General features: G+C 51.2%; 1 protein-coding gene and 1 long non-coding RNA gene across 2 annotated transcripts in view; both read left to right on the forward strand.

The window, feature by feature from the left end:
* Positions 1 to 13,281, forward strand: part of LOC134488509 (uncharacterized) — a 679,404-nt gene that overhangs the window by 196,761 nt on the left and 469,362 nt on the right. The gene's annotated exons all lie outside the window — the stretch shown is intronic.
* HDGFL2 (HDGF like 2) overlaps positions 1 to 13,281 on the forward strand; it is a 34,450-nt gene that overhangs the window by 10,155 nt on the left and 11,014 nt on the right. The window contains exons 5-10 of the mRNA XM_063290950.1: positions 3,591 to 3,707; positions 6,435 to 6,506; positions 8,276 to 8,438; positions 9,572 to 9,650; positions 9,795 to 10,068; positions 11,021 to 11,097. Of these exons, the coding sequence (XP_063147020.1) occupies positions 3,591 to 3,707; positions 6,435 to 6,506; positions 8,276 to 8,438; positions 9,572 to 9,650; positions 9,795 to 10,068; positions 11,021 to 11,097 (782 nt within the window). The remainder of the gene's footprint in view (positions 1 to 3,590; positions 3,708 to 6,434; positions 6,507 to 8,275; positions 8,439 to 9,571; positions 9,651 to 9,794; positions 10,069 to 11,020; positions 11,098 to 13,281) is intronic.

Here is a 13,281-nt window from a genome sequence, read left to right on the forward strand (position 1 = left end):
GTCATCGCTTGTGCCTCGGTCATCTCTTGCTTGGACTACTGTAATGCACTCTACGTGAGACTGCCCTTGAAGACCACCTGGAAGCTTTAGCTGGTCCAGGAGGGAAGGCCTAGGGAGTTATGGGTGCCAGTCGGCTTTCCCACGCAATTCTGCTGCTTTGAGAACTGAACAGGTTGCCAGTTGCCTCTGGGTGCCATTCAAGATGCTGGTTGTCACCTTTAATGCCCTTCATGGCTCAGGTCCTGGGCATTTGGGGGAGCAGCTCCTTCCCGTGGGTTTTGCCCATCTGTTAAAATTTGAAAGAGGAGGTTCCCCTAACCCAGGGGAGCATCCTCTTCAGGGGCCACACAGTAGGGCCTCCCTGGTGGCTGGTGCCCTTTTCTGGAGTAAATTCCCCTGGAGATCAGATCAGCCCCTGTGCGCCTGGGTTTTCAAAAAGCACGAACATCTTTGCTTTTCCAGCATGGCTTTGGGGTTTGCTATGTCGTTCCGATCCTCCCGTTGGGTAGTATTTGGTGCCTGGGGCATTTTAATTACCTATTTCTGATGCACTTTGTTTTAATCCAGTTACCGTACAGAGTAAATATGCCACTCAGGATCAATTATGATTGCACCAGCACATGTGCCAGATAATAAGCGTTCCTGTATCGTGCTCTGCTTGGACGAGAAGGTCCAGCTAGTTCTTGGTGCTGCAGTCAGGTAGCTGAGTAGAGTGCCTGGCCATGCAGAATGATCCTAGCCTTGAAGTAGGCGCACTGCACATTAGCTACTTCCTGGGGAGCACCAGTGTGACGGTTTATCGCACTCATGCTCTTCCCAAGTGCAGTGGCTGAGCAACACGTGACACAGAGGGCTAGACTAGGCAGGCTTTTGGCTGGATCCAGTTCTTTAGACAAGTTCTCTTTGTTGGTGCACGGAAGACCCTGACCAGCTTGGCAGACCACCTTCCCCTGTAGGGAAGTAGACAGTCAGAGGTGATTCCGTGGCAGGGCTCACAGCTTGCGTAGTACCCTGTTGCAGTTACTCACAGGCGGGTCTCTTGTAGCGCTCCTTACCCTCTGTAGCACTTTCTTTCCTGGTATCCAGAAAAAATGTTTTGAGGGACCTCTTGGCATCTCTTTGTGTGGGAAAGCTGAGGATGGGGCTCTTTTTTCCTCCCCTGCCCAAGATGAGGACTTGTCCTTTCAAAGGTCGTGGCATCTAGAGCTAAAGATGGGGAAGTTTCTGAAATCTCATCCTGGGATTTCTCCTAAATCCTCTTCAGCCCCTCACAGCCTCCAAGCACCATGTCAAGACTTCCACCTTTCCTGCTCACCCCAAACCAGTAGGTGACTACTCCCGGCGGTGAATGTAGATACTGACCAGAATGGGGAAGAAAGCTGACCCCCAAGGCACTCCATCTTGGAGGGTCCAAGAGCTTGACCTGACCTCTCTGGTTCACAGCAACTGAAACTGCCCACTCAGGAGTGGAACCACGTCTTGCAGGCCACTCAAAGGGATTCTCTGATCGGTGGCCCAGAAGGCTGCTGGGAGATGAACCCCAACAGGGCTGGCTGGCTTCAGATCCCATTGCTCGAGCCGTGTCATCTCCTGAGATCCAGAAAGTGATCCTTCTCGGTCACTGCAGCTGCTCTTGGGAATGCACGCTCTTCCCCTCCCTCCAGAAGTCTGCAGGGCCCCCACTTGGCTCGCTCAACACCCCTTAAAAACCGGGCTATTCCTTCAGACTTTGGGCTCAGACGGATGGACTGGCCCCGTGAGTTGGCAAGAGGTACGGAAGGATGGCTCTGTTGCCTTTGTCGTGGCTTGGTGCGTCTTGTGGTTTGCGCAGTCCTGTTGGTTTCCTAATCCTGTGAAGCTGCTCAAAGTTGCTTGATTGATTTCTAGGCTACCCCACTCCAATCAGTCAATCAATTCAATCAATCAATCAGTCAATCAATAAAACAAGACAAAGGGGTATCCTCTATCTAAGCGGCACCTGTCACCTGCTACAGCAATGTTTCTCATTGCTGGCTGGGGAATTCTGGGAGTTGGATCCACACATCTTAAAGTTGCCAAGGTTGAGAAACGCTGCCCTGGAGGTATTTAGCATAGGCTGGACTCCCATTTTCCACAGTTAGCGGGGCCAGTGATGAGCTAATGCAGTGTTTCTCAAGTTCAGCAAGTTTAAGACATGTGGACTTCAACTCCCAGAATTCCCCAGCCAGCACACTGGCTGGGGAATTCTGGGAGTCGAAGTCCACATATCTTAAAGTTGCTGAGGCTGAGAAACACTGTGCTTGAGTGACCAATATGGCCTCTGTCCTTTGCCTGAGTCTGCATCTGAATGAGGACCGAAAGGGTCTAGATAATTCGTTCCCTCTGGCAGGCACCCCACTATTTTCTCAACAACTTTCCTAAAATGAGAGGACTGGAGACTTGCTGACAGTTGTCCAGAATGCCTGGGTTGAGGGTTGGCTTCTTAAAATTGGGGTGCACTACTGCTTCTTTGGAGGCTGGTGGCATCACCCCCTCCCTCAAAGAGGCTTTACAACTATCTGGACCAGTCCCTCGGACCCTTGTTCACCTAAGGGACAAGGATCAAGCTCATGGGGAAAGCTCATCTCTCAGAAAACCCCATCCAGTTCCCCTGGGTTCACTGCTTTAAAAGGATCCCAGATCGCTTGACAAGGTGACATCCCCATCCTCTCCTTGGATCCTGCTCAGCTGGCATCCAGCTCTGAGTGAACGTAAGTGACAGTCTTCAGAACGCTTAGTAAAAAGGTCATTGCAGCCTGTGGGAAGTTCTTCCTTCTAAACAAAAGAACCTCCAAATGTTCTATCGGTTGATTTCTTTATTTATTTTCCAAATTTATAGAGCTGCCCCTCTCACAAACAAGCGACTCTGGGCGGCGCGCAAAGAGCTAAAAAACCATCAGTAAATATGTTAAAAATATTAAAAACCAACTGAAACAAAGAATGCAAGACAAAGGGATGTTAAAAATAAGGGGGCCACCTCCCTAGTTCAGCCGTCCCCAGTTGTCCCCAGGCCTGCTGGCATAATCAGGTCTTGAGGGACCTCCAGAAGCCCACCTCACCTCCGGGGGGAGAAGATTCCACAACGCAGGGGCCACCGCAGAGAAAGCCCGCTATCCGGGCCCACCAAATGGAGCTCCCTGGGCGACGGAACCCGTTACATGCCCTCCTGGCTGGATCTGGTAGGACGGGCAGATGAAATTGGGGAGAGGCGGTCCCTCAAATAACCCAGTCCCGGTTCCTTCTAAGGGAGGCGATTCAATCTTCCATTGTCCTTTCTTGCACTTTCTCTCCTGTTCTACACTATGACATAACCACGTAGCGTTTCAGTGGAGCAGAGACGGAGCGATGTGACGCCACTCGGTAAGAGAGTAACAGAATACCTGTTTCAATGAGGCTCTCCATCCCTTTCAGCGCTTCCAGGCCGATTCCTAGTTGCTCTGGGCGAGGGACTGTGTGCCTGCTTGAGTGGTGGTTCGTAATTTTCTGTGCTGCAGCTGACAAAGCAAAGCCTTCAGGGCTCCCTGGCCACCCCTAACGCACCGTCCAATTCTGTTACCGTCCTCCTGTTCCAGATGCCGGCGGCGAAACGGCCCCGGAAATCTTCGAGCGACCTGGACCAGGCCAGCCCCTCTCCTTCGGAGGAGGAGAATTCCGAGAGCTCGTCTGAATCGGAGAAGTACAGTGACCAGGTGGGGTTTGTGTGGGTAAAGCCTCAGCTGTTGATGGGTGAACCCTGTGGAGTTATTTTAGGGAAGGTGGCGTGCGATGGGAGTGGGAGCTCTGATTTTCTCCAGGCCCTGAGGCATGCGTTTAGCTCTTTTGTGTAGGAATCATTCCGGTCTACGAAGTATGGCTCCAGTACCGTAGCAACAGCTGGGAGAAATGACTTAGTCATCACAAAGCCAGTTTATGGGGGCGAAAGAAAGTTTGTGAGCCTTTTAGAACTGTCCGCAGCTCCTGCAGGACAGTGACCTACAACTCGACTGGTCTTTTCAGTAGATGAAGATGCTCTGGCCAAACAGTATATGGTGCCAGGTCATTACTGAACACATTAAGCCAATATTCACTGACTTTGTTGGGAAAAGTCCTGGGATGATCGGCTTTCAAGGTGGCAAGTGAAAGCAGGCGCTCGAATCAGTGAAGTGACTGTCGGGTATGAACTGGAAGGGCCCTCCCCTTTCGGAAAATGCACACAGTTGCCTCCATTGGGGAACAGGTTTATGGAAATGAATCATAAACCAATCATAAATCAATATTACTGTTCCCAGGAATGCTCATTCGACAAGAATCACCCCAACAGCAAGGTGCACAATACTCTGGGAAGTCATAGAGAACCCCGGTATCAGTAGAGGATTTGTGGGGCCCCCTTGCTGTGTCTGACGAGACTATTTTTTGAGTCCGTACGGAAGACCCCAGGCAAGAGTGTGCACACAGGAGAAACCCCTGCTCTCCAGAAACCACCCGTCTCTAGTTTGCCAAAGCCACCTGGGCAATCCAGCAGGCTGTTGGAACGATATTCCGTGGACAGAGGAGATGAAAGAGAATTTGGGGGTGGACATCGATGAGAAGTATGGTTGGAGGAAACAGCCCTGTTTTCCAGCCACAGAACCTTCTCCAAGCTGTGAACATGGTAGTGGGATTATCAGGGTCTAGGCTGCTGGGCAACCTACAGAGCCAGCAAGATCACAGTCATTGAAGAAACAATGAATTATGAACTGGATTAGCAAATTTTGTAGGAGAATGTCAGGGTACCCCCGCAGCTGAAGAAATGGTGTAATGGTATGTGGGAAAGACCTTGAGAAACAGGGCGAAGAGTCGCTGCCGAGGGAACAGTCAGATAAGAGGGGGCCGAGCCCGCAGCTACACAATGGGTGGAGAAAGAGGCTCAGGAGGGACCCTCCCTCGTTTCTCAGGCTGTAAAGGAGACGATGGGAGAATTATACTTTCAGACTTGCAAGATTGATATCAGCCTTATCAGGTAGACCAGACAGGTTTGTTGTAAGGCTACATTGACAGAATTGTGCAAGTCTGAAAGGACAAATCTCCCACCCTCCTTATTTACTGCCTGAGAAGTTAGGAAGGGTCCCTTCTGAGCCTCTTTCTCCACCCATTGTGCAGCTGCGGGCTAGGCCCTCCCTTATCTGACCATTCCCTAGGCAGGATCTCTTCACCCTATTTCTCAAGGTCTTTCCCACATACCATTGCAGTAAGTCACCCAGCACAACAGCAATCCTAAACCTAGAAATAATTCTGCAACAGGATGGTTGAAGCAGAAAAAAAACGTTGGGTTTGGGAAGGGCTGAGTCAAAACCCTGACCTGGCAGTTCCTGCGGGACTGGGGTATCGTGGAGTTGCAAGACTTGTGAAAAGAAGAATGGGCGCTAAAAGACCTCCAGGCTGATAACGCAGGTGTGAACAGGAAACGTTTGGTTGAAAGCCCTGCCACTGAAGGAAGGGCCAGCCCTTCCTAAATTAAAAACTTTGCATAGTTTTTCCAACCAAAACTGTGGCCCTTTTTAAATAAATGGCCCTTTGTGGCTGCGAGTGCCACTGTGGTCCTGTCCGTATTGAGCAGCCTCAGAGCTGGATGAGAACTGTAGGGACAGCGGTTTTCTGCCATGCTAGTGATTGTTCACTGCTGCTGCTGCTGCCCAGAATCCTCGCTGTTTCTCTGGCCTCTGGCCAAGTGCTTTTTCCTGGAGGTTTTCTGTATAGGATTCACCGATATTCCCATCCCGCTTACCGGACACTGCAGCTTCTGTCGCAAAGGTACCCGTTAAGCTGTGGCCCTTCCCAGTGGGGTTTGCGGGGTGGGAGGCAGAGCCTGCGTCTGACTGCTGTGCAGCTCAGGGCGGGCCCCACGCTTGGCTGCTGTGCGTGGGGCTGCTGCTTAGCAACATCTGGCCTGTAGCCTTGTCCTCCATGCCCCCTTTACATCTCTACCAAAGGGTAGTACCATCTCTACTTTTAGCGCCTGGAATCAGAAGTCACCTAGTCCCTGAAAATTGGACCCACAGTAACATCAGGCAAACTTCTGCATGCCTTGAGGTTCATTATTTTAATGAAGGATTTAAAAGCGGGAACAGACACTCCCCTGCTCTCCCTTAATGTTGGGGTGTGTGTGTTTATTCAGGGTTTTTTTAATCCCGCCTTTATTATTTTTATAAATAACTCAAGGTGGGGAACATCCCTAATACTCCTTCCTCCTCCTATTTTCCCCACAACAACAACCCTGTGAGGTGGGTTGGGCTGAGAGGGAGGGACTGGCCCACGGTCACCCAGCCGGCTTTCGTGCCTAAGGCGGGACTAGAACTCACAGCCTCCTGCTTTCTAGCCCGTTGCCTTCACTACCAGACCAAGCTGGCTCTTAGGAACTGAGAGGGCTTCAGGGTAAATTCCTGTGTCTTCCTGTGTAGGACTTCACTCCAGAGAAGAAGCCGCCCCCTCGGGCTTCGCGACGGGCACCTGCTGGAGGGTGGAAGAAAAAGGTAAGGGCCCTTTCAGATCTGTTCATTGAAAAAGGTGATGAATTACCATTCATCCTCTGGAGAACCAAGACAGGCACAGAATACGTGACTGCATAGCCAGCATCAGAAACAAAAGAAACAGATAATTGTCTTTAATGATGGTTTTTATTTTATTTATTTTACGAATATTGTCTTTAATAGTGATTGCCCCTTTAAAGGGCAGGAGTTTCACAGTTAAAGTCCTGTAGCCAAAGGTGATTGGCCAAGGAGGTGCTTTCCCCAATCTTAGGAGGGGGCTGGATGGGGCGAGTAGATGTACTTGGAGAAATCAAGCCTCAGAGATTAAGAATTACCTTCACCCCACTGAACCGGGCTCAGGAGCACAGGGGCACCCCTTCCCCATCCTGACAGCAGGATGGTTTCAACGTCCAACTCCAGTTGGTTTCCAGCCCATCTTCAGGGCAATCCCGTTTTTAGGACTTTACAGTACAGGCCCGTCTTGCTATTGGTGGGGTTACAGTTCAGTGTTCAGCAATGGATAAGGAAAGCACAGACGAGGCCTTGAGCCTGTGGGTTCCTGAGTCCCAGAAAGTAGCTGAAAAATCACAATCAAGAAGACGGGAGGCAGAGGATGACCGTCAGCTGCAGGAGCTTTAGTGCCAGGCTGCTCGGAGCAGCTCCTCTCTAGGGTTAAGGAGAAGGGCATAGTAGAGGCAGGTTTTCGTCTCCCTGGCCAGAGACCCGGCTTTGGGGAAAGCTAGGCTCCCCCTTCTGGGGAGAGGACTGAGTATGGAGAAGCAGTACACTTCGGATCCTTGAAAGGACGTCACTTAGAAAGAGACACTTAAAAAGAGAGTGGGGCACAGGATCAGGGACTTGAGTTGCTAGAAGGCAGGTCCCAGCTGAATGTTGAGGAAAAAGCTCTTTAGCGGCAAGAGCGCGTGGACAGCGGAGATGCCAATAGAAGAGAATCTCTGTCGCTCCGGGTTGAACGGTGGAGTCCTTGGTGTTCTCTGAGCTGGGTGGTTGGCTTGCAGACGTTTCATTACCCGGCTAGGGAACATCATCCGTGCTAGAAGGGAGTGGGGTTTGCTCCCTGTTTATATAGAGTAGGTTGCCCTGCCCATGTTGGTTGTGTGGTTTTCCCCTGGGTAGTTCCTTGATTGGGGTATTGTTTCCGGCTTGATGGTTTGTCTGGTGTTAATCCCTGCTTATCTGGGTGCTGGCTGCTGGAGAGGATGTTCTGCTCTTTTTGTTTCCTCCTCAGCTTTTTTATTGTCTCTTTTGAATGGGGTGTCAACCTGGTTTATTTCCATGCGTCTATTGATGGCTAAACACTATCAGCCAAATACGGGCCGGCACAGGAAGTGACAAGCTGCTGTATATAAACAGGGAGCGAACCCCAGACTCCCCAGCACTGATGATGTTCCCTAGCCGGGTAATGAAACGTCTGCAAGCCAAACACCCGGCTCAGAGGGCACCGAGGGCTCAAGGTGGAGAGAGGAACCCAGAGAGGTGGAGGACTTCCCTTTGCTGGAAGTGCTCAAGTGCAGGCCGCATGTCTGGATCCGTGAATCCGGAGCCCTGCAATTGGACTCCGTGGCCAGGGGAGAGTCAGGTACGGCAGCCAGCTAATAGAGTTGCTGCCCAGCAGGGATACTGCCACCCACTTTTCTGGCTCCTGGAAGAGTGGGTTTGGCGTTTGTCAGGAAGATCATTTTGGAAGGAGGAGGGACGGTGCCCCTGATCCGGCTGCCTCTTGCGCACTGAGAGCGCTTGTGCATTGGCAGAAAATCGAATCCGCCTCTGACTCGGACAGCAAGGCAGATTCTGAGGAGGAGGAGGAGGAGGACGACAACAACAGAGAGGGCACCCCGGCGCTCACTCCCAAGTCCGAATCCGACTCCAACTCAGATGAGTCTGTCAAGAAGCCTTCCCGCGGAAGGAAGCCATGTGAGTAGCCCGGTCGGCTCCCAGAGCTGGGGTGAAGTTGACCTTGGGGAATGGCACATCCCAAAAGGTTTAGCCAACGTCCAGGGGAGCGTTACTGAATTAACAGCCTTCGCTGGGTTGAACGGTTCTCCTTTTCCTCCTTGGAAGAAGGGCTCAAGGAAGGGCGGCAAATGGATGCAAGGTGCCCCCTTTTAAAAATAAACAGGGTCGGGGCGCAGAGTAGAGGGCAGCGGGAACGGCCTTGAGGGACCGGAGGAAGAGCCGCTTCCAAGGCACGGCCGGGTAAGAGCTGCCTGAGCCCTGGGCCGGGAAAGCAGCGTGAGAAAACGTCTCTGACAGAGCCCTTCCTAGTTCACACGGAGATGAAGTGAGGGAGGGGGAAGCACATTCAGACTTGCAAGTTTCTGTTACTGTAGGTGTTACAATAAAAGTGGTATTAACGTTCATAACGTGCCGCTGAGTATTCCCAGAAACTAGCCAGCAAGACGAATGGGACCCCCCGCCCCAAAACAACCGTCGTTTTTCCAAGGTTGTTCTGTTAACACCGGCAATATCATGGAATCCCTCCAGGTCAAAGCAGGCGCCCTCCGACTGGGCCTTCCCAAATCTTACCCTTGGGTGGAATATATCTGCACATACAGCAGCTACGTAGCTGCACCAGCGTAGGAAGGGAGCTGTGTCGGTCTGTAGAGGCAAAGCATCAGCAGCCCTCCGGCAGCCCCTTTCCTGGCTTGCAAATTTTATTCAAAGGCACCGGCTTTCGTGAGCTGCCGCTGCGAAAGCCGATGCCTTTGAATAATGTTTGTGCGTCAGAAACGGGGCTACCAGACTCCTGGTTTGATGATGCATCCTAAAGACGATGCCATCAGCCTCTCAGACGAAATTCTCCCGTGCGGGCACCAAGGGATTGGCACGTGTGCATTTTTTTTGCGTAGGAGTCGCACAGCAGGAATTGCTGTGTGGCTTTCCCAAAGGCACGGGCTGCCAAACCGGGCTTTGGCGGTCCCTCAGCCGAGTTGGGCTTTCTTCCACACTACCCTTCGGCTTTGCCTGGAGGGGGGTCACCTGGATTCGGGGGGCTGCGCTTTGAAATGCCTCTTTCCAAACTAACCATCTCCCTGCCTCCCCGCCAGCTGCCGAAAAGCCTCCTCCCAGGCCCCGCGGGCGGAAACCCAAACTCGAGAGACTTCCCAGCAGCTCCAGCAGTGACAGGTGAGAGGCGGAGGCCTGGTGCCCTCCCTGGGGCTGGCCGGGAGACCCATCGGGAGAGCCCGTTGAGTTGAACTGTCCCGGGAGCCAGCCGAGATCCTCCATTCCTTGGACCTTTCCCCCGTCTTCTCTTCTGCCCCCCCCCAGCGACAGCGACGTGGATCGCATCAGCGAGTGGAAGCGGCGGGATGAGGAGCGCCGGCGGGAGCTGGAAGAGAAACGGAAGCGTGAGCAGGAACAGGAGCTGCGCCGGTTGCGGGAACAGGAACGGGAGGAAAAAGAGCGGAAGAAGGAGAAGGCGGAGAAGGGGGAGCCGGAGGGGGCAGAAAGCGACAGCAGCGGCGACAGCGAAGCCCCCCGGAAAAGCAAGAAGGGCCACCCCAAGGCCCCCTCTTCCTCTGACTCGGAGGCGGAGAAAGAGGTGAGCTTGCGAGGGGCGGGGCGGGGGCCAGGCAGACCAGTCCTCGGGCCCTTGAGGGGAGGAGCGCGGGAGCCTCATTTCTTAGCCAGAGCTGCAGTTTTGCAGCTGCTACAGCAAAGAGGGCTCAGGAAAGCGGTTGGTGCAACGGCCGCCTGTTAAGCATGTCTTTCCTGGAACATCTGTATGTTGCAAGTGGGCAGGAGGGCTTCCCTCTGCACATCTGGTTCCCTGCCTTGAACCTGGCCTCAAACGGGGGATGAAACCGCCCTCCGAATTAGGATCTCCTTCAGGTGGGTGTCACCTTTTTAAAGGGATCCGGTTTGGTGTGGTGGTGAAGGCACCGGGCTAGAAACCGGGAGGCCGTGAGTTCTAGTCCTGCCTTGGGCACAGAGCCAGCTGGGTGACCCTGGGCCAGCCCCTCTCTCTCTTAACCCTTAGGAAGCAGGCCAGGGCAGACCGCTTCATCTTGCCAAGAAAATTGCAGGGACTTGTTTCAGGCAGTTGCCAGGAATCAATACTGACTTGAAGGCGCACACACACAAACACATCTTTTTCAGATAAGTAAATTATTACGAATAATGCATCAGTGGGAGATTAAACCATCCTGAGGTTGCCCCAACGGCAAGTCTGGCCAAGCTATCCAGATGCCCACCTTGCTTTTTGGCTACTGAAATCAAGACCTCACATCCTAGCTCCTGGTCATTTATATCTTTGCAGCACCTGCATTCTTTTTATAGGGGGATCAGAATTTTATTTGATCTAATTCCCTACTTCGAATGGGCTGTAGGGAAAAGATTGAGTGGTGATGGGACTTGGGGTTGTAATCCAGCGTGTCTGCAAAGTGCCGGGTTCTCCGTCCGTGAGAAGCATTGATTGAATTCATCTGTCCCTGCTCTAAAGGCCGGGGAGTTTTCCCGCTGCCTGGAACAGCATCTTTTTCTCTTTCCCACAGATGAAAAAGGTGCCGAAGAAGCAGCTGTCCTCAGAACTTTTAAAGAAATCAAGCCAAAAGGAGAAGTCACGGAACAAGTAAGGGCCCACACAGGTTTATTTAACTCTCGACACAATTTTCTACTTGCCTTTCCACTCGAAATGAGCACCCAGGTTATTTTTGTTTACAGGACAGCAAAGGAAGTGGGAAGTGTATAAGCCAACAGGCGGGCTTCTCTGTGGCATTTCTGTCCAATAAAGTTGTGTAATAAAATGTGCTTTGCAGATTCGTTCTGCCAATGTATGCATTTTGATGCAAGCTGTTCCCTAGTCTACATGTACTCGTATGCATATTTTTTCAGGAAGACGTATCGCAAACTTTGGAAATGTACACATTTTGTGTATAAGCTGGAACATTTGAACAGGGTACCTCTGCGTCAAAATGCGAACATAATAAATTGATTCAGCTCTGCAGAACTGGATGACATGGTTACGTGTAGAAGTGATGCGTTTTTGCTGAGAAAGTACTATTGCATGTTAAAATACAGTGGGAACTTCATTGTTCATTGGGTTTGTGCCCTCCCTTTCCAATAAGTACTCAGGGTGGCCAATAAAGTGCTTAATTTTGTTTGAACGTTAACGAAATTAGTTAACAAAAGCCTGGTGAATGAGATACGCTTACAGATTTTTAAAAAAAGAAAGTAAAGTTGGCCATGTACACCCCCCCACCCACCCAAGGGATTGTGTTTCAAAGTCTGGCAGAATGCCAGAAGAGGACCTCCAAGTGTGCAAGAAAGATGGGCCTTGACAGAATGAAGGTTCAACTGGGTTTCTCTTACAGATTTTATTAACAGGGTGGTTCATAACAGGAGTTAGAATTGGCAACGAAGATATCTAAGTGGTGGGGAGCTTCTGCCTTTTGGGGCCAACCGTCAACAGCCAAGGAACCAGCAGTCAAGAAATACGCTGCAGGCTTGCACTTGGTAGAGCAACCATGAAGGCCTGATATTCAGATGCCACAATGTGTCTATACCAGTAAAGATCAGAATAGCACAAGCCGTGGTATTCTCTGTGACGCTCTAAAGAAGTGAAAGTTGGACCTTGAAGAAGCAGGACAGGAAGACTATTGACGCTCTTGAACTCTGGCGTTGGAGAAGACGCCTGAGGATACCACAGACGGCCAAGAAGACAACCGATGGATCATCGAACAAATCAGCCCGGAGTTCTCACTTGAGGGACCAACGACCAGGCTCAAATGATCCTACTCGATGTGAAGACCCAGCTCTCTGGAGGAGGCTCTGATGCTGGGAAAGGTGGAAGGAAAGAGAAGAGGAGGAGGACCAGCAGCAGGGTGGAGGGACTCAGTTACAGGGGTGATGGGGGCACCCTTGGGAGACCTGAAGGAGCAGGTTAGGGGAGGTCGCTAAGGGTCAATAATGACTTAATGGCACGTAATCAGTCACTCTCTCCCCCTACTGGATATACCTGCAGACTACATGTATGTGTTGCTATTTCTAGATTCCCTTCCCGCTTATTGTTAAGTAAAGGGATTAATTACACCAACTGGCAGTCTCTCTCAAGCAAACCTCTGTCTTCAGTTACCCACGGAAGTCATCTGCATTAAGTAGATGCCCTTGACACCCTTTCCTCTGTGTGGTCGTTAGGCCACACAGAGCCATCTGAACCTAAAACCCTTCAACCATCCTCCAGCATGGTTTCAGCGGTGTAGCGCTGCCTCGTCCATCTCAGCGTCCCCAGCCGTGTGTGTCTTCCTTCTGAGAACTTCAGCTATTTCAAGCAGCCCCCCTTTTTCCAAAGAGAAAGGTCTTGTGTCCATGAGAAAGCAGACAATCTCTGCTGCTGCCAATTTTTACTGTCAACTGAAACACCCAAGGTGAATGTCTATGTATGCGATAGGATGGCAGACAGAGCTGGCAGTGACACACTGCCCCACGCAGACTGGATTTGGAGATGAGTATGATCATTCAGACTATTTGCATAAGTACATTTTCCAATTCAGAACTTTCTGAAGAGCCCGCGCCACTGGGCCCCTTGAACAGTAAGGACCCAAACCATTTAGGATTTTAAAGGTCGATGCCTGTCAGAGTTTTATGAGCAGAAAGATATTCTCAGAGCAGGAATGCAGAGAATGTAAACATGCAACTGAGTGGGAGAAATGAAAGGCCAGAATTTGGTTATATGAAAGGTAGTGAGGAAAAAGAAGATGCTGGATTTCAACCAGGAGGAAGTCAAAGTTCTGGATCACTCAGTTGCTTCATGACA

Source organism: Candoia aspera, chromosome 1 (genome assembly GCF_035149785.1).
Source record: "Candoia aspera isolate rCanAsp1 chromosome 1, rCanAsp1.hap2, whole genome shotgun sequence".
Taxonomy (NCBI): domain Eukaryota; kingdom Metazoa; phylum Chordata; class Lepidosauria; order Squamata; family Boidae; genus Candoia; species Candoia aspera.